The sequence below is a fragment of the Heterodontus francisci genome, chromosome 2 (assembly GCF_036365525.1).
Source record: "Heterodontus francisci isolate sHetFra1 chromosome 2, sHetFra1.hap1, whole genome shotgun sequence".
Lineage (NCBI taxonomy): Eukaryota > Metazoa > Chordata > Chondrichthyes > Heterodontiformes > Heterodontidae > Heterodontus > Heterodontus francisci.
Genome location: NC_090372.1, coordinates 70689105 through 70708919, shown reverse-complemented (window position 1 = coordinate 70708919; position 19815 = coordinate 70689105). Strand labels below are relative to the sequence as shown.

At 41.0% G+C, this 19815-nt stretch overlaps 1 protein-coding gene across 1 annotated transcript in view; it reads left to right on the top strand.

Annotated features, from left to right (window-relative positions):
- Positions 1 to 9419, top strand: part of LOC137380630 (ornithine decarboxylase-like) — a 49186-nt gene extending 39767 nt beyond the window's left edge. Inside the window, exons 9-12 of the mRNA XM_068052759.1 lie at positions 2094 to 2256; positions 3297 to 3391; positions 8937 to 9151; positions 9305 to 9419. Of these exons, the coding sequence (XP_067908860.1) occupies positions 2094 to 2256; positions 3297 to 3391; positions 8937 to 9151; positions 9305 to 9371 (540 nt within the window). The 3' untranslated portion in view covers positions 9372 to 9419. The remainder of the gene's footprint in view (positions 1 to 2093; positions 2257 to 3296; positions 3392 to 8936; positions 9152 to 9304) is intronic.
- Positions 9420 to 19815: the final 10396 nt, after the last annotated feature.

Sequence of the window (19815 nt, the reverse complement as noted above, 5' to 3'; positions counted from 1 at the left end):
GCCCTTCGGCCCTCCAAGCCTGCGCCGATCCAGATCCTCTATCTAAACCTGTCGCCTATTTTCTAAGGGTCTGTATCTCTTTGCTTCCTGCCCATTCATGTATCTGTCTAGATACATCTTAAAAGACGTTATCGTGTTCGCATCTACCACCTCCGCTGGCAACGCGTTCCAGGCACCCACCACCTTCTGCGTAAAGAAATTTCCACGCATATCCCCCCTAAACTTTTCCCCTCTCACTTTGAACTCGTGACCCCTAGTATTTGAATCCCCCACCCTGGGAAAAAGCTTCTTGCTATCCACCCTGTCTATACCTCTCATAATTTTGTGCACCTCAATCAGGTCCCCCCTCAACCTCCGTCTTTCTAATGAAAATAATCCTAATCTACTCAACCTCTCTTCATAGCTAGCGCCCTCCATACCAGGCAACATCCTTGTGAACCTTCTCTGCACCCTCTCCAAAGCATCCACATCCTTTTGGTAATGTGGCGACCAGAACTGCACGCAGCATTCCAAATGTGGCCGAACCAAAGTCCTATACAACTGTAACATGACCTGCCAACTCTTGTACTCAATACCCCGTCCGATGAAGGAAAGCATGCCATATGCCTTCTTGACCACTCTATTGACCTGTGTTGCCACCTTCAGGGAACAATGGACCTGAACACCCAAATCTCTCTGTCCATCAATTTTCCCCAGGACTTTTCCAGTCATACAATAACATCTTTAAAAGATACCAATACAACATTCCTTTCAATAAAAACCTTTTCATAAATGCATATTTTACAGTCTTTTCCATCAAAACATAAATTTTAATATATTTACAGCTTTATAATTAGAACATGAATTTAAACATATTTCACACTTTCTCACAGAGCTATATTAGTCAGAGAAGGGTGCACAATGCAGAATACAGTCCAATTCAATGGATATCACACAGGCAGTTCTGAAAAAAGATACAGAATCAGGATCCACAAGAACCACAGAACACACAGGCAGAGACAGAGACAAAAGGGCTCTTGTAACCTTCAGGCAGTCTTATAGGTTTGATTAAGTCAATCCAGTAATCTTTCCATGTTCAAAGATTCTGCCTGCCAACTTCATTTAATTTCAACTGGTTCTACTTTGTCTGTCAACTGGTACCAGATGAGCCCAAATGGTTCCAGTTAAAGTTGATTGGGCAACTGTGAATACCAAATGGTTACTAGCTCATATTGCCAGTTATCCCAGCTGTATCCACACTATCAGTTGAGACCACTTACTTGCAGTTGAAACCAGAAAAGACCAGTTAAGATCAATAGACATTTCCAACTGGTTTGGGAATACGGGATGGCATCAGCTCAGTCAGCAAACACCCTTCATACATCCAGTATCTACTTTTACTGAAGTGTGGCCTTCACCCCTAAACACAATCACCCACCTTCAGTGCACCTCCTGTAGCACAATCTCAACACACAGCATTAAAAGAAGCAGATTGCCCTCCCTGTCACCCTGGCACATTGTTGAACATTAAGTCCATTTTTATCCCACAACTTCCCCTTCTATGGTACTCTGTAGGCCTTGAACAGCAGCTGCCTGATAGAATAGAATGGTAACAGCATAGAGGGAGGCCATTTGGCCCATCATCTATGTGCCATCTCTCTGTAAGAGCTACTCAACTAGTTCTACTCCCCTGCCTTTTCCCCGTAGCCCTGCAAATTTTTATACTTCCCTGTCAAGTGTGCTACAGGCCAAGCATTCTGGGCAAACTTTGCTTGTGTCGGTAGTCTACGGGATTCCAATCAAATTCAATGCAATTTGTTCCCTGAAGTGCAGAAGCACTTGTGCCAGGGACCAGTATAACCCATTATTGCCTGTCTTATGAAATCAGAGCTTAAATGCCATTACTGTGCTCGTAAGAGATCATCCTAAAAGACAGTGTCATCCACTTCAAAACAATATGATGACTATTAATTATTAATGAAAGAATATATTAGATTCTTATTAATCATTCAATGGCATGAGGACTTTATTAATGTGTGTGTTATCCATATGAATTCACTTAAAACTAAAGCGCTAGCTATCTGGTATTAGCATCAAATTGTTTTATGTTTCAGGTAACATCAGTGATCAATCCCGCACTGGACATTTACTTTCCTGAAGAAAATGGAGTGCAGATAATTGCTGAACCTGGCCGTTATTATGTGACCTCATCGTTCACACTGGCTGTGAATATTATTGCCAGAAAAATTATTAAAAATGTTTCAACTGGCTCCAAAGGTAATTTTTGCCATCACTGAAATATTGAATAGCCAAGTGGCATATTGATCTGATGTGACACTATATTGCATGTGGGAGTGATGGGATGTGGATCTAGTCCAGTGATTAACACAGCTAGGAGGACACATGGAGTGGAAGTTGGGTGCTTCACACAGGCAAGAAGGTAAAAAGCAGTTGCTCCAGTTTGTTTCAAGCAGTGACAGTAACGAAAGGCCTGACGATTCAAGCACATGAGTAAAGCTTATTGTTGAATTCTTGGTCTGTGTTCACTTATTTGATCTCAACCAGAGTTGATATTAAGAATGACCTTTAGACTACTGAAGGAAAATAAATCAGTCGGGCTCTCACTCCTGATTGTTATTCAGTAACTTCTGTTCAGAGGATCATCTGTGGATTTCTGGTACAGACAGGATCAGAGAATCATACTGGACAGAAGGAGGCCATTCAGCCCATTGTCCCTGTGCTGGCATTTTGAAAGTATTCTGTTAGTTCCATTCCCCTGCTCTTTCCCCGTAGACCTGCATTTTTTTTCCTTTTCAAGTATTTATCCAATTCCCTTTTGAAAATGCCGATTGAATGTGCTTCCACCACCCTTTCAGACTGTGCATTCTAGATGAAAGTAGTCTGCTGAGGGTGAGAGTGTTCACTGGTTGCTAAGCACAAGATCAGAAAGAACCAGTAGAATAAATTTTCCACTTGTGCATTGCTGTCATGCAGCTTTTCCTGTTGACAGCCCCATATCAGGAAATCGGATGCGCACAGCCCATGAAAACAGTGATAGGCGAGACTGCAACCTGGGAATACTCAAATAGAAAATTATTCTAGAAATGTAAAATATTAGAAACTGAAAAACAGCCTGGGACCAGTTCCACTGCTCACCGTCTCTGATTGTGTAACATAAGGTGAGGCAAAAAGAAACAAAAAGTTGAGAAAGTACTTGCTTGCCTCTTTATATTGATAATCCTTGTTAACCGTTACAGTAACAATTTTTAAAACTCAATCAGTGGATGTTATGATGTGTTTTTAATTCTGTTTTCTAGATGAGACCATTATGTACTATTTAAATGATGGTCTGTATGGGTCCTTCAGCATTTTCGCTACATACCGTGATTTATTGAAACCAATCGTGTATAAAGTAAGGGTTTACAAAAAAATATATACAAATAATTATTACTATTGTTGATAAGTATGTTTATAGGTATGTTGCACAAACACCGTCTTGCATAATTAAAAAATGTGAAAATTTTAAATGCAAATTTTGCTGCAGCTTGCTCACCACTGTTGTTGCAGCCTACTGAACAACAACAATGACGTATTTATATAGCACCATTAACATAGTACATCCTCCCAAGGACCTTCACAGGAGCAGTATCAATCAAATTTTCACATCGAGCCACTTTAGGAGATTTTAGGCCAGGTGGCCAAAAGCATGGTCAAAGTGGCAGTTTTTAAGGACTGTCTTAAAGGAGGAATGAGAGATAGAGAGACGGAGAGAATTGTACAAATGTATGTTATTGTTGAGGGATTTTGAGGCAGCTAAAGATCCAGCCACCAATGGTGGAGCGCTTAAAATTGGGGTTGCGCAAGAGTCCAGAAATTGAGGAGATCAGAGATCTCAGAGGGCTGTGGGGCTGGAGGAGGTTAGAAAGATAAGGAGGAATGAGGCCATGGAGGGATTTGAACACATGATGAGATTTTAAAATCAAGGCATTGCTGTATTGAGTGCTAATGTAGGAACAGTGGTGATGGGTGAACAGAACTTGGTGCAAATTAGGATATGGGAAGCTGAGTTTTGGATAATGTTATGACCAAGGTCGGAGAAGTGAAGTGTCTTTTCTAGTTCCACTTCTCCACAGGTCGCAACATATATTTAAATGCTTAGCCAGTTACCAATGTGGTCAATCATATATTCTACTCTTCATCCCAGAATAAAATACACCAACCAGGTTTCTTTAATAAACAGCAAAATTATCAGTTTATTATCAAACAAAACTTATCCAGTAATGAAGTAAAGCATTAGCACACAGATTGAAATCTGAAAGTTCCCTTTTAAAATCCCCCCCCCCCACACACACACACACACACTCACACACACTGAAAAAGATACAGAAATTCTCTCTGCAGAGATCTGTTAAAAATGACAAAAAAAAATACTTTGGCCAAATACATGCCAATTCTCGAAGAAAAAAGAGAAGATATGGAAGGAAGTCAGTTGTCCCTTTTGGTCTGGTGTCTGGGTATACAGAGATGAGTCACTGGGATCGTTTCTAAAGCAGTTCTTTTCAGGCGGCATTGAGAATTAATCTGGCAGGATTTTCCAGCTTCTCAGGAGAGATGCCGCACCAGGGATGTTAGCTCTCCCACACCGGAAATTTGCAGGGTTTCTTTTAAAGAGGTACAGAAAGAGGTGAGCTGGGTGGTTTTTCCTTGGCATGTTGATCTCCAACTGTCTTCAAAACAGTTCACACCCCAAACAGAAAATCAATCTCCTGACCTCCATAAACATGTGGCTTCTATGTAAACATCTTCCCCAGGTCACTAAGGTTTCTGTTGTTTACTGAGCCCAAAGCACAAGATTTCCAGCAAAGGTTGTTCTCAAACAGCATCTCAGTGTCCTCTCAGTGAACTGTCAACAACAAAGCAAAGTCCAGCGTTTATGAAATCTTCATCCTTCCAATGAATCCATCTCTACAATTTAAATATGAGTCCTAAAAAAGTGCGAAACAAAAAATTTAGAAGCATCTTCATAACAATAAGTTTACATTTACAGAGGGTTCAAGCTGGGAGGCCAGCTCGGAGAGCATTGAAATAATCCAGTCTATCGGGAACAAAAGCATAAATGAAGGTTTCAGCAGCTGATGAACTGAAGCTGGGTAGAGGGTGGGGGGGTTGGGGGGGGGGGGGTGGGGGCTTGGTGCAGATGAGCCTCAGAGGTTGCTGTGGATGAAAAGGTGAGATTTTCCATCCATGGTGCCCCCAAAATCTTGCATTGCAGGAACTCCCGTGATATTTCTGAATGCTTTTTAAATTTGTTTTATTCTTTCACGGGATGTGGGCATCACTGGCTGGGCCAGCATTTATTGCCATCCCTATCCTTGAGAAGGTGGTGGTGAGTCGCCTTCTTGAACCGTTGTAGTCCATGTGGTGTAGGTACACCAACAGTGCTGTTAGAAAGGGAGTTCCAGGATCTTGACCCAGTGACAGTGAAGGAACAGTGATATATTTCCAAGTCAGGATGGTGCATGGTTTAGACGGGAACTTGCATGTGGTGGTATTCCCATGCATCTTGCCCTTCTAGGTGGTAGAGGTCGTGGGTTTGGAAGGTGCTGTCAAAGGAGGTGTGGTGTGTTGCTGCAGTGCATCTTGCAGTACACACTGCTGCCACTATGCGTCAGTGGTGGAGGGAGTGAATGTTGAAGGTGGTGGATGGGGTGCCAATCAAGTGGGCTGCTTTCTCCTGGATTGTGTCGAGCTTCTTGAGTGTTGTTGGAGCTGTACCCATCCAGACAAGTGGAGAGTATTCCATCACACTCCTGACTGTGCCTTGTCGATTGTGGAATGGCAATGGGGAATCAGGAGATGAGTTACTCGCCAAAGAATTGCTAGCCTCTGATCTCCTCTTGTAGCCACGGTATTTATATGGCTACTCCAGTTCAGTTTCTGGTCAATGGTATCCCCTAGAATGTTGATAGTGGGGGATACAGCGATGGTGATGCCATTGAATGTCAAGGGAAGATAGTTAGATTCTCTCTTGTTGGAGATGGTCATTGCCCGGCACTAGTGTAGCACGAATGTTACTTGCCACTTATCAGCCCAAGCCTGGATGTTGTTCAGGTCTTGTTGCATCTGGACACTGGCTGCTTCAGTATCTGAGGAGTCACTAATGGTACTGAATATTGTGCAATCATCAGCGAACATCCCCATTTCTGACATGATGGAGGAAAGGTCATTGCTGAAGCAGCTGAAAATGGTTGGGCCAAGGACACTGCTCTGGGGAACTCCTGCAGTGATGTCCTGGGACTGAGATGATTGACTTTCAACAATCGCAACCATCTTCCTTTGTGCTAGATATGACTCCAACCAATGGGGAGTTTTCAGCCTGATTCCCATTAACTCTGGTTTGGTAAGGGCTCCTTGATGCCATACTCGGCCAAGTGATGCCTTGTTTCAAGGGCAGTCACTCTCACCGCACCTCTGGAGTTCAGTTCTTTTGTCCACGTTTGGACCAAGGCTATAATGAGGTCAGGAGCTGAGTGGCCCCGGCGGAATCCAAACTGAGCTTCAGTGAGCAAGTTATTCTGAGTAAGTGCCACTTGATAGCACTGTCGACGACCTCTTCCATCACTTTGCTTTGATGATCGAGAGTAGACTGATGGGGCAGTAATTGCCCAGGTTGGATTTGTCCTTCTTTTTGTGTACAGGCATATCTGGGCAATTTTCCACATTGCTGGGTAGATGCCAGTGTTGTAGCTATACTGGAACAGCTTGGGCACAGCTAGTCCTGGAGCACAAGTCTTCAGTACTGTTGTCAAAATACATAGTTTGTATTTGTCCTAGAGGATATTTGTCATCACCTCAAAAATTCCATAGGTGAGGATTTGAGATGCCGTTCCACTCTCCAGTTCGAAATCAATTGCAAACCATTCAACTATGATGTGGTTATTGAATCCCGGTTCATGATCTGTCCATGCAGTGATGGAGCTTATGGTGATTTATAGAAGCATCCATTGTCCATTCTTCATGCCACTAAGTAGGCAGGGAAAAGTTTAAGGGATCAAGAAAGGTTGATCATATTGGGTGTCTCAAAGAGAGCTGTGCTGTTAATGGATATGACAAATCAGAGAGACCAGCATCATAATTTTGTCATAAAGTCTATTCACCAATTTTGCTACTGCATCTGAATGATGAAGATTTAGAGGTGCTATGTTGCAGAGGTCTGGTGACCACTGGAGGGGAGTCGGTGTCAACGTGCTTGACGCAAGGCACCATCTTAGTGAATTAATACACTGATATTCTGTGATATAGAGAGACAGAGAATTCCTAATAGCATTTATAATCTTACCAAAGGAAAAATTGTCATGAGAATCTCAACTGCCAGGTAGTCTGGTCAGGCTGTACCTTGAAAACTGCATTCAGTTCTGAGCACTGAGAAATAAATATCTAAGCCCAGAAACAGTGCAAAGAAAGGCAAAAAGGCCAATTCTTAGAAATTAATTTCTGCAAGGGGAGCGGTGGTAGATTTTCCCGATCATTTTCCATAACTTTGGAAAAGAGCTGCAGAAACAGTTGGAAAATGAGAGACACAGTTTGCAGTTTTTCTGGGATTTCCTTGGCTCTTCCAGCAAATGATTGTAAGGACCGTCATGGAAATTCCCTCTCTTAGTGTCAAGGACCTGAGTTATGGGGAAATAATAGAAAAATTTGGATTCTTTGACCTTGAAGGGGACTGTATGAAAGAGGACTTTATGGAAGTACTTAACATATTTCTTCCTAAACTACAGTCAGTGAACAAAGAGACAGTGGCACAATATGGTAAGAGGCATCCTTCCTGCACGCCCGAATTCTCGCCCCCTCCGCGCAATGCCCCTGCGGTGGCTGTGGTGGGGAAGAGACGGTTGCTCACCTCCTCCTGGAATGTGTCTTTGCAAAGCAGGTGTGGAAAGAGATGCCATGGTTTTTGTCGAGGTTCATCCCAAGCAGCTGTGTAACACAGGAGTCTGTGCTCTACGGGCTGTTCCCAGGGACGCACACCGAGACAAACATCAACTGCTGCTGGAGGACTATCAATTCGGTGAAAGACGCCCTTTGGTCTGCCCGAAACTTACTGGTCTTCCAGCGCAAAGAGTTGTCCACGACCGAATGTTGCAGACTGGCACATTCCAAGGTCCAGGACTACGTGCTGAGGGACGCACTAAAGCTTGGGGCAGCCGCAGCAAAGGCTCAATGGGGAAAGACCACTGTGTAAGGTCCCCCCACCAAGCTGAACTGAGGGGCTGGATCCATGGGAAACCCCTCGAACTGTATCGGAAAAATTTTCATTTGCTGTAAAATGTAAAAATGTTAATGGCATGACAAATGAAATGGAAGGGTTGTGAGGCAACTCATGATTGTATTGAAGGAAACTGAACTCCCTTGCAATGTTTGTATTTTTTGGTGCTGTTTGAAACTGTTTGGCAATGTAATTTTTACAGATTTTTATGAATAAAGTATATTTTGGAAAAAAAAACAATATGGTAAGCGGCAAGTTCGGGACTGGCCCCAGTAAGAAGTTCTTCACAGAAAATAATTAATAATGGCCTTCTAGGTCAAGTATTGGAGACAGAAAGTCTGGAGTATTCAAGAGGTAGCTGAATGCTCTGATAGGGATAAGATGGGAGAATGATGGAAAGATAAGCTTGGGTGGGCTAAATGGCCTACATCATCTATACTTACCTTTGTTACTTAAACCTGCCCGCAGACTGATTCACAAAGGAATAAGAGTTGAAAAATATTCATAGCAATAAAAAATGGGATAGAAGTGATCAACATAAACAGAATAGAATAGATCTTGACTTTGTGAAATAGTGCAAAATGGGCAATAGTGAGTCAGCATCACATTTTCACAATTTTTATTTCCATTGACTTTAGTATGCACTGCACTTTAAAGTTAAAAAAATTGACCTGGTATTTATTTCCAACAGAAAAACTGCCTTGACCAACAGCTATACAACACCAGGGTATGGGGACCTACTTGTAATATATTGGATCATATTGCTGATCACTGGAAGCTGCCTAAACAGGACATTGGAGATTGGCTGCTTCTTCAAAACACAGGAGCATACACTGTTAGTACCTCAACCACTTTCAATGGCTTTCATGGAGCCCCAGCGCACTATGTAATATCCAAGGAGGCCTGGTAAGGAAAAGAAAGTTTCTCTCCTGTAAAATTAGAGAATGCAGCACTGAATATTGTGTTCTATTTTATTGTAGTATTATATTTCTCACAGTTTCCTATGCATAGTTATATGTACATATTCATGAGATTTAATCTGTAACATTTCCCACAAAGGGAAACTCTCCAGAAGATAAAGAAAGAAAACAAATCTCCAGTGGAAGAACAGGACAGCACAGCATAGATGCTCAATGGTTAAGCCAATGCGAAATATCCCTTTGCATCTATTATCACCGACAATGAAGTGATGAAAACAATTCTGATTTCTCCAGCACTTGCCCAGCTTAGTTTTGATTTGCTCTCTTTTGTATTTCTATTATCGAATAAATTACTAGGAATGTTTAGTGTAGTGAAACTTGTTTATCATAAAACATCATTCATTATGACAACCTGTCACTTTCCCAGTGATTTACTATGCATCCGAATGGGAAAGAGCAGTACTAAAAACAATATTTTCATCTATGTGAAGAACTCATTTTGCAATGGTTAATATATAAGTTACTAGAATGTAAACACAGAGCAATGGGAACTTGATTATTTTAGTCATAAAGAACTTAATCACTGGCTTTGACTAAATCTTTATAATTTTTTAAATCATTTATCATCATTTAAAGAAATGCTTTAGAAATAAATTTATTTCAATTAAGATCACTGCAAAAAAAGATGCTTGCTTTTGAAATTTGATGGTACTTGTGTCAATGACATGTTTGCTTGCAGTTGCTGTGCATAATATATAACATCAAGCATAATATAAAGTAAAATGTGATCATCAACCTATTGAGTGGCTCATGTAACAATTTGAAGGACTCAATGTACCCATAATGTCCTATAATATGTCTCTAATGTCAAGCATTCTGCTTCTGCTTTTTACATATTAAAATATTGTAGCCTACAGTAAAATCAATACTTGTGTGTATGCTCTTTGCTGCCTGTCATAATTAGAAATGTCCTATCAGACGGAAAACCCACATGCCAAATGGAGATTATTAATTTTGTCGTATGAAACTATGCCTGAGACCTTTTACTGGGCATTATTACAAATAACGTTTCAAAAGTAAAACAGAACAGCTAAAGATGGCCGTGCACAATTTGCGTATGAGAAGCCAAAGGCTGGCTGGGAGACCAAGGTAATTACCTAGTCTAGCCATAACAATAGGGGTACACTCTGTTTCACTTACCTAGAGTGCTTTTTGTCAATAATGATTGTCAAAAGCCATTGACACCCATTGACTTTGAAAAAGCCAAACCAAGCCGCCCCGCCTCCCCCCACCCCCAGCAAGTATGTCTGAAGAACTATGAATTTCGAAGAAAACCTTCCAGAAACTTCTGCTTTCAAACAAGGAGGTGGTCACATGACATACCTGCCTGGATAACTCTGAGTTTGTGAACTGTGCCTCAGAAGAAAGATAGTAACTGAAGTCCAAGGAAGGAACATCTCTCACCTGCCTCCCTCTCCAGCAAAGTCCCAGGGTAGCCTCGGGCTGCAGCTAAACCTCAAATCTACAGATCCTCACAGGCAACAACTAAGAGGGCAAATAAAGCATCTCTTCAGCATTCTGGAACCAGAGAAGCAAGCTCGAATTGTGCATGTGGCCCAACGAGGACCTCAAGACTTCAATTTCACCTTAGGGCACTGGGAGTACACTTCTGTATTTGAATTCCATTTTTATTATGGACTTTACTTCAACCTCCCCAACTTTTTTTCCCCCTCTGTATCTATTTGTGTGTGTGTGTATGCATCAGGCAAACCCCCCACCTGCCAAGACTGAGGCACACATAATTTTTGCCACATGAACATTAAAACTTAAAAAAAAAATGCAAGCCCCTGACTGGAAAGACATTTGGATAATAACAGATGGTGTTGAAACAATGGGGACCCAGTAGTTGCTTTCCCAGTTCACTGAAGTGGTCAGACCAGTTTTACTCACATGACTAACCGGCTGTTGCAGAGGTTTGAACTGAGAGTTTTAAATTGGAGAAAACAGTGCTTGAGATCAGAAAGCTGTGTGCTCATGGACTGAGAACAGCTCCCCTCCTGTCTGCTCTCATCTCACTCTCACCAGCTTCGGAAACCATTGAAGATACGTAAACTCAAAAAGAGAAAAGTCTCCTACATGAACAAGGTTTAAGCAGAATACTGGACCCCAATGAAGCGCAAGACCATATTTTCAATCAACTACTGCAGCAAGCTTGAAAAGCAGTAACAAGATATTGCCTCAAATGTTCTACTTATCTTTTCTTTTGCTCTTTTCTGTCCCTATTTGCATGTGTGTATCGCATGTGCATGCTAGCATGGGTGCATCAAAAATCTGTAGGCGTTAACCATATTAGAGTTTAAGTTTAAGGTTTAAAAAATTTCATCTTTCTTCTTTAAACCAAAGAAAGCCTATTTGTTCTCATTTCTTTGCCTTATAATTGGAAAGTTGTGAATAAGGACTCAAAAGGGAGCTCAAAACACAGTGTGTTTAAAATTAAACCCTGTTACAATAAGACTAGGTGAAGATAGTAGCAGACCCCTGCATACCTTTCTCACCTGGTCATAACAGAAATTGGTTGGATGCGTCCGGATTTTTTACCCACAGACGAACGAGTGAAATTGGTCGTGGGAAGCCAAATTGGTCCCAATCAAAAAGAGCAAAATATCAATGCAGGTTTTCTTGTGGTTGTATGTGATTGAATACTAACTGAAGTGAGTAGCTCTCCAAGCCAGGGTGAAGTAACTTGGGATAATTTAAAAGCACTGTCTATGGAGGAGTGGAGAAAAATGGCTGAGCAGTGCGGGATCACTGTACGTGGCAAGGCTAGGAAGTCTGAACTCCTAAGGTCGACCAATTTTCCCTTGAATCTGAAGAAGCAGAAGCAGTGTTAGAAACAGATTCTGACAGGGTACTGTTAACAAAGATACAATTTTAACAGAGGAAACTTGGATTTGAGGAAAGGGAAAAAGAGAGAGAGGGGCAGGAGAGGGAGAAAGAAAGAGTCTTCTGAAAGAAATGTGAAGAGAAAGAAAGACAGGAGAAGGAACAAGAGAGAGAGGAGAGAGAGAGGGAAAGAATATTCCGGAAGAAATACAAAGAAAGAGAGTTATGGTGGCTTCAGTTAACTAGGGGTTGACAGAGTAAACCTAGTGAAAGCATGGCCAATCAGAGGAGCAGAAATCAGAGCTGGGTACAAAATCACTAAAACTGGCTCAATTAATTCCAAATTGCAATGCGGAAGATGTGGTAACATTCTTTGTGCCGTTTGAGAAATTGGCAAGGCAGTTAAAATGGCCAGCTGAGACCTGGTCTCTCTTACTGCAAAGTAAACTAACTGGAAAAGACATGAGGTTTATTCCTTGTTGTCAGCTGAGAGTTCATCAAGTTATGAACTGACCAAAAATGCTATCCTCGGGGCATATAAATTAGTACCCGAAGCAAACTGCTAAAAGTTTAGAACCCTCAAAAAGCAAGCCAATCAAACTTATCTGGAGTTTGAAAGAAGTAAGTAGCTGGCATTTGACCAGTGGCAGAGGGCTTTAAAAATACAGTTCAGCTATCAGACTCTCAGAGAAGTAAAAACAAAATACTGCAGATGCTGGAAATCTGAAACACAAGCAAGAAATGCTGGAAATACTCAGCAGATCTGGCAGCATCTGTGGAGAGAGAAGCAGAGTTAATGTTTCAGGTCAGTGACCCTTCATCAGAACTGGCAGATATTGGAAATGTAAAAGGTTTTCAGCAAGTAAAGCGGGGGTGGGGCAAGAGATAAAAAAAAGAGGTGTTGATAGGACAAGGTCACAGAGAATAACTGAACCAGAAGGTCATGGAGCAAAGGCAAGCGGTATGTTAATGGTGTGCTGAAAGACAAAGCGTTAGTACAGAAAGGGTGTTACTGGACAGAAAACTGAGCAGCCTGGCCCCAAGCACAAACATGAAAAAAACAGTGGTAGGCACAGTAGAAACAAACCAAACAAACTAAAATAAAATAAACACATTAAAAAGTGTTGTGCTTAACACCCACTTACTCTTAAAGAATCTGCGGAATCCGATTGGTGAAAGGTATATCAATATTTTATTCACACACTAAATCATCAAGTACAAGCTCTCCCTACTTGTACAGTATACTACCCGTCAAGACATGAGGTGATCAGTCTTGGACTTGCGACTGCTCTTCTGTTCTCTGAGCCCCTGGCTCAGGGTATCTTCTCGCGTGTTCTTCCTCGGGGTTCTCGTACCTTCCTCAGTTTCAGTCAGGGGTTAAATCTTGTTTCTAAGACCCGCCCCTCTTACTTACTTATAGGGGTCTGGTATAATGACATAATGATAATGCCATAGTTGGCTCAGTGAGAACCTGTTCAAAACTTCACAGTTTCCCATTGTCTTATGAGTTTAATCATATCTGGTGTGCATGATGACTCCCTATATCTGCTAAGTCCAAGGACAGTTTCTGGGATCCTCCTCACTACCTTTTCTATCATCATATCTGCAATTCTTTGGCTATCTGTGTGCTGTGCCCCTTTGTTTTAATTAAGTTCTTATGCGTTTTTGCTATATGTGTTTTTACTGGGTCTACAGTCCCCCATTTGTTTCTGCAGGGCTATGCCCAAGGGATCACACTCTCATGTCTCTTAGGTAGTACACTTGTACAATTACAATTTCATTTTCAAAGCAAAAGCATAAGCAGTGTAATATTGAAGAAAGCACAATTTCAACATCACTATTACATAATCAATCAAGTGTGCGAACATAATGCAGTCGCAATTTCATTCTTAGAGCATGTTGATCATTCATTAACTCTTTTAACTTTATATGAATAGGTTATACAATTACCCTTTTATGGCATAACTAATTGTCTCTCCTTTTATAGAGCAAGTTCTAACACTGATTGCCTTTCGGGTAGCTGACCAACCTGTGTTCATACATCCTCTCACATCGCCTAATTAATTTGTTAAGTTGCCAAATTAAGTATGTCACATGTATCACCATGATACCCAAAACCACTATCAGGACATGGGAGATAATTCTAAACCAGGGGTGTATCTGCACGTTTGACCCCCAGTTCCATAAGTCCTCCCACCAGATAGAATTGTTTATCTCATCAATCTCATCTTGTAGCATCTTCGACTGTTGTTCCAGATTGTAGTACACTACAGCAATGGCTTCTAGCTGCTGTCTTTCTTTACCCAAGCGTGTGGGCAATAGCTGAATAGTATATTCATATTCCCAGAGGTAATTTGTCAAGTCCTCCTTAATATTTTCTTTCACAGTTATCGTTTCTGTCTTTCGTTTATGTATGTCTACCCACTCCAACTTCCCTACTCGGGTTGGTATTTGTGGGTTGAAACAAAATGTACTGTTGCTCAATGGACAAGCCCGGTTATATCCATACTGGTACTCCTTCACCGTAGTGGTTAAACAATATCTCCCCTTTCCCATAAAGGCCACATGGGTTAGCCCTGACAATGCTTTCCTAGTCTCCATGGTGCAATTTACAGTGGCATTAAATCTTCATTTTGATTCTGCTGTTTTATATATAGGATGATGACATATGGCCACCTGTTTTCCAGACAACACTCAGACAATGCTGTTCCAACTATCTCTTTTCCAATTTCCATAATGTAGGGTAATATATCATAGTATTTTATGTAATCTTTTCCCTTTATCACCCCTATATTTTCTAATTCATATAATTACATCCCTAACTTATCTCTCAGAATTACAGGTATTCCCAATACGACTCCAATACTCATAGATCTTGTATTTACACACTCTTGACCTTTCCATACCTTAAGTTTTCTGAGTTGGCACCTGGTAATTTTATCATTTGTGTGACTAGCTAAGTCCTCCAACTGGGTGTCATTGATCCAAACTGGTACCTGCCCCTCATCAATTTGCCTCAAAGTTTCCTTCATTTGTTCTAACATCCATGAACTGTGTTCACTACAAACACTTTCATTATTTGAAATATCATGGATGCCCTTTATCTTTTCTATTATATCATTAATAGTATGAGCATGACCTTCCAGTACTCTCACCAGTCCTGTCACTGCGTTCGTCAAATCCTGTCCTACACCACTCTGTGCCTTTGTTCCTTTTTCAAAATATCCTTTACGAGCTGGCTGAGAGTTCTAACCTTCTGGTCCTCGCTTTCCAAATCTATAGTATTGACAATTGAAGTGCCCGTATTAAAGACTGTGGCTGTGTCATTCACTAAACTACGTTTACGTTTCTTTCCCTTTATAATTCCCTCCTCACCAAATTCTTGTCTCAGCAATTATTGCAGTAGTACCTTGTACAACTCTCGGGTCTTCTCAGGGCACCAGCCAAGTAACTGGATTTCTGAGATATTTAATATTACCGGTACCAACTCATGCTGTATATTATCATATACAATTTTATTAGTTTTTATTATCGCAAGCCCATTTTCTGGTCCTGCAGTCAAGGCAGGGCAAGGGAGACCAGTCATTTGTGGCTGCTGGGTCGTAACCTTACTCGTTGGTAATTCGGATTTGGGGGTAACCGTGGGGGTTGGTGCTTCTTGTCCGTTTAATCTCACAACCTGGAATTGGAACTGTCCTTTTTTATTTCTCCAAACAAATAGAGCCAATAGCCCCTATCGTTTTGTGGTTTCACACATATTGATTGGTTTCTACAGTCTTTATCATCACATTTCCATACAGGAAACTCGGGGGGCCCCCCTGGTGGGTCCCTTTTGGGCATTCGACACATACCCACTGTCCGATAGTAACATTTACAAGAAAGACCCACCACAATTTGGCCCTGAGTCTGGGACTTCCATCCTCCTGTACACATAATCCCCATCCTGTCTGCCTAATCCCTTCCTCCCCTGTAGAGGAACCGTCAACAAAAGATTTTGAGTGCTGGTTTGATTGCTGGCTCCTTCCCTTGTCCACACCCCCAATGATTTTGACACAAATGCTCCCTGGAGGGCCTTTGCTGTCAAAACCTGACACTCATGGGGTTCGCCCTGGTAAATTAAATTATCTGCCAGGCACGTAGTAGTTCTTATTTAGGAGATCATATAAAGGGGCTGGCTTTAAGGCAAATCCATCAGTAAGGTTCCTGCGATACCCACCAAGGCCCAAAAATGATCTCATAGCCTTAGTATCTTGCGGTAATGGGAGTTCGAGGATTGTCTGTACTCACTTTTGCTCTATCTCATGCTTTTCCTATGTTATCACTATTCCCAAATAAGAAACTTTTTCTTTCAATATCTGTGCCCTTTTCGGGTTAACTTTCACTCTGACCTTCCAAAGGAGTTGAAGGAGTTCCGCCAGTAGCTCTAAATGCTCTTCCTTACTCTCCGTTTGGAGTAAGAGGTCATCCACATTTTGGATCAAACATTCTGATCGGGAGAAAGGACTTAACCCTTTTGCCAATCGTTGGTGGAATATTGACGGACTATTATGAAATCCCTGGGAGAGACACGTCCAGGTGTACTGTTGTCACTGGAACATAAACGCAAATTTAGATTGACATTCTTGTGCAGTGGTATGGACCAGAACCCATTGCTAATGTCCAACACAGCAAACCACTTAGACGGTTTTGTTTTTCATTTTCTAAAACTTTGATTGTCCTCTTAATTATCAGATAATCTCTTTCTCAAGCACTTTGTCTCATTGATAAAGATGCTGTGACATTTGATGTCAGCAATTAAATTCTTAAATTCTTAAAGCTGCTGGATCTCTTGCTGTGGCATCAGTTCTCATGTGGCCTTGGAACCTACCTTCACTTGCTCAAAAAAAACCAGAAAGATGCCCCTGAGCCCAATGGGTGAACTTGTCCAATTATATCTGTCAATTTAGAAATTTGAGATTTAATAATGTCCAATATATATAAATTTTACTCTCAGCAATGCAAAATTGTGTGGTGGATTAAATGGAAAAACAATAGCTGCAGCAGGGTTAATTTCTTTGTTTGTCTCCAAGGGGGTGGAGCAAAACATTCTCAGCTGCGTCACTTCATGTAACTTTTTTTTCTGATCAAAACGAACTACACTCCATTTTAAACTTTTTTCAATCCTTTTGGTATCCTTAGGGTTTGAAAACAACAAAATCATTCGTAACAACTTCAAAGGAAAGCATCTCCATCAGGAAAGACAGCATTTTATATTAAATGCAATTGTTTCCAAATTTTTAAGAGGTTTCTAATCCAAGGATTTTTTTATATAACAAAAATGATTCCAAATTCCACTTCACTACAATAAATATTTAAAAATCAAAACTGCCAATGTTATATGAACGAGTCTTATGTCCAGAACTGAAGACTCCTCCAAAACTTGACATAATAAACCTGTAAGTTCATTGTGGCCACAAATGAAATTTCCAGTTTTTCAACTTAACAGGTCAATTAACCTAATACTCAGACTTATTAACTTATAATACTTATTAACTACACACAGAACAGAATAGCACATGCTTTTTTTAAAGATGGTAAGTAACGTCATTGTTCTTGTTCTTTCTTCAGGCGCCTTTTCAAATGACTGTAATCAAACCAAACACTAAAGAAAAAGTTATTTAACATTCTTAAAACAAAAGATTTAACACCAGCTTCTTAAACAAACTTTAAACAGATTGAATCTTTCCTGTATCTCCTTTGTTTATCCTTCTCTCCCTTAAACCAATATCCAATTCCTGTAATTTGCTACTTAAAACAGTCAGTAAAACATGTCTTTAATTTAAACTCCAAAAAAGCTAGAATAGGTTTTAAACTGGAACTCCAATTAAAGCAGTGTTTTAAAGTTCAAATTGGATTTCTGCCAAACATCTTCAGACCTTCAAGGCTGAAGCTTATCTCTTACAAAATTGTTCATTGCCTTTTCACAGTTGCAAAGCCAACTTTTAAAATAAAAATAAAACTTTAACTTAAAATATAATTCAATTTTGTATCCCATTCCTGGGTGCACAATCTTAAATTGAAATGAATACACTCAACAATCACTTTTCACACTCATTCAATTCCAAACAACTTAGAAAATTGATTCCTGTAATGGGTTATGAATTCAAAGTACCATAATCTCTGTCAAATTCCCTGTCCCGATGCCAAGGAACACACAGGTTCAACCAATTCACAACCAAAACATGACTCAAGGTTCCCACAAAATATACACGTATAAAAATAGAAAAAGTAACAGACTCATTCTTTCAACATCAAGGCCAGATAACAAAGAGTTAACGACGCTTAGTTCCACAGAACACAGGCTGCAAATCCCAAGGACATTCATTTCATTTGTGGAAGCTTCCAACATTCACACATTCAAATCAAAAGACACAGTAACTTGAAATTTCACTAAAACATAGTCTTTTTATGTCACTCTGCCATAAACTTTGCATTGGAACCCTCTGGCCTTATCTGCCAAGTTGGCCCGATTAAAATTGTCATTGTCATCATCCTCCCTATCCTCAAAAGTGCATATTACACCCCTCTGTGCTGAGAGTTGAGACTATAGTTTACTTGTCTTCTCCTGACATTTGGTATGATCCGCTAACTGGTACACCCGCTCCTTCTGTAAGCGGTGCAGAACCATCAATGCAGTCTGTAAGTTAGAGCATTTCTGTTCCGCTCTTGTGAGCTGTTCCTTCACCTTGTCCACTTCCCTCTCAGCCTTACTGCGACTGTACTCAGCCTTTCAGCAAGAGACTGGAATTGATTTAAATGTACCACCTGTGCTGAACTAACTGACTCTGCCTTCAGGGCCCTATCATGCCACTCAGCAGTGGCTTTCACTAACTTAGGTGCCCTTTTGGCTTGGTGGGTACACGCATCCTCCCAATGTTGTACCCCAACGGACCCCTGGCCCGCGTACTGTTTAACTGCAAACTCTATCCACGAGGGCCACTTGCCCTTCAAATATTTCCGGAGCTCCAACTCCCACTCTGGCCTGGCCAGGGCTGTAATTACTCAAAGGTTCACCAATCTGATCCGTCAGACTTGTAACATTGTTTATAATTTAGTTCAAACTCAGCGAGGCTATTCAAAATAACTTGAAATAGCACTACAACTGAGTCCCTGTTCGGGCGCCAATTATGTTTTGCCTAACACGCACTCTACTCTCAAAAAATCCACGGAATCCGATTGGTGAAAGGTACATCAATATTTTATTCACATACTAAATCACAAGCTCTCACTACTTGTACAGTATCAAAACTCATCAAAGTACAAGCTCTCCCCACTTGTACAGTATACTACCCGTCAAGACACGAGGTGACCAGTCTTGGACTTACGGCTGCTCTTCTGTTCTCTGAGCCCCTGGCTCAGGGTATCTTCTCGCGCGTTCTTCCCTGGGGTTCTCGTAGCTTCCTCAGTTTCAGTCAGGGGTGAAAGCTTGTTTCTAAGACCTGCCCCTCTTACTTACTCATAGGGGTCTGGTATAATGACATAATGATAATGCCATAGTTGGCTCAGTGAGAACCTGTTCAAAACTTCGCAGTTTCCCATTGTCTATTATGAGTTTAATCATATCTGGTGCCCATGACGATTCCTAGTTTCTGGGATCCTCCTCAATACCTTTTCTATAATCATATCTGCAATTCTTCGGCTATCTGTGTGCTGTGCCCCTTGGTTTTAATTAAGCTCTTACGTGTTTTTGCTGTATGTGTTTTTACTGGGTCTACAAAAGAAAAAAGA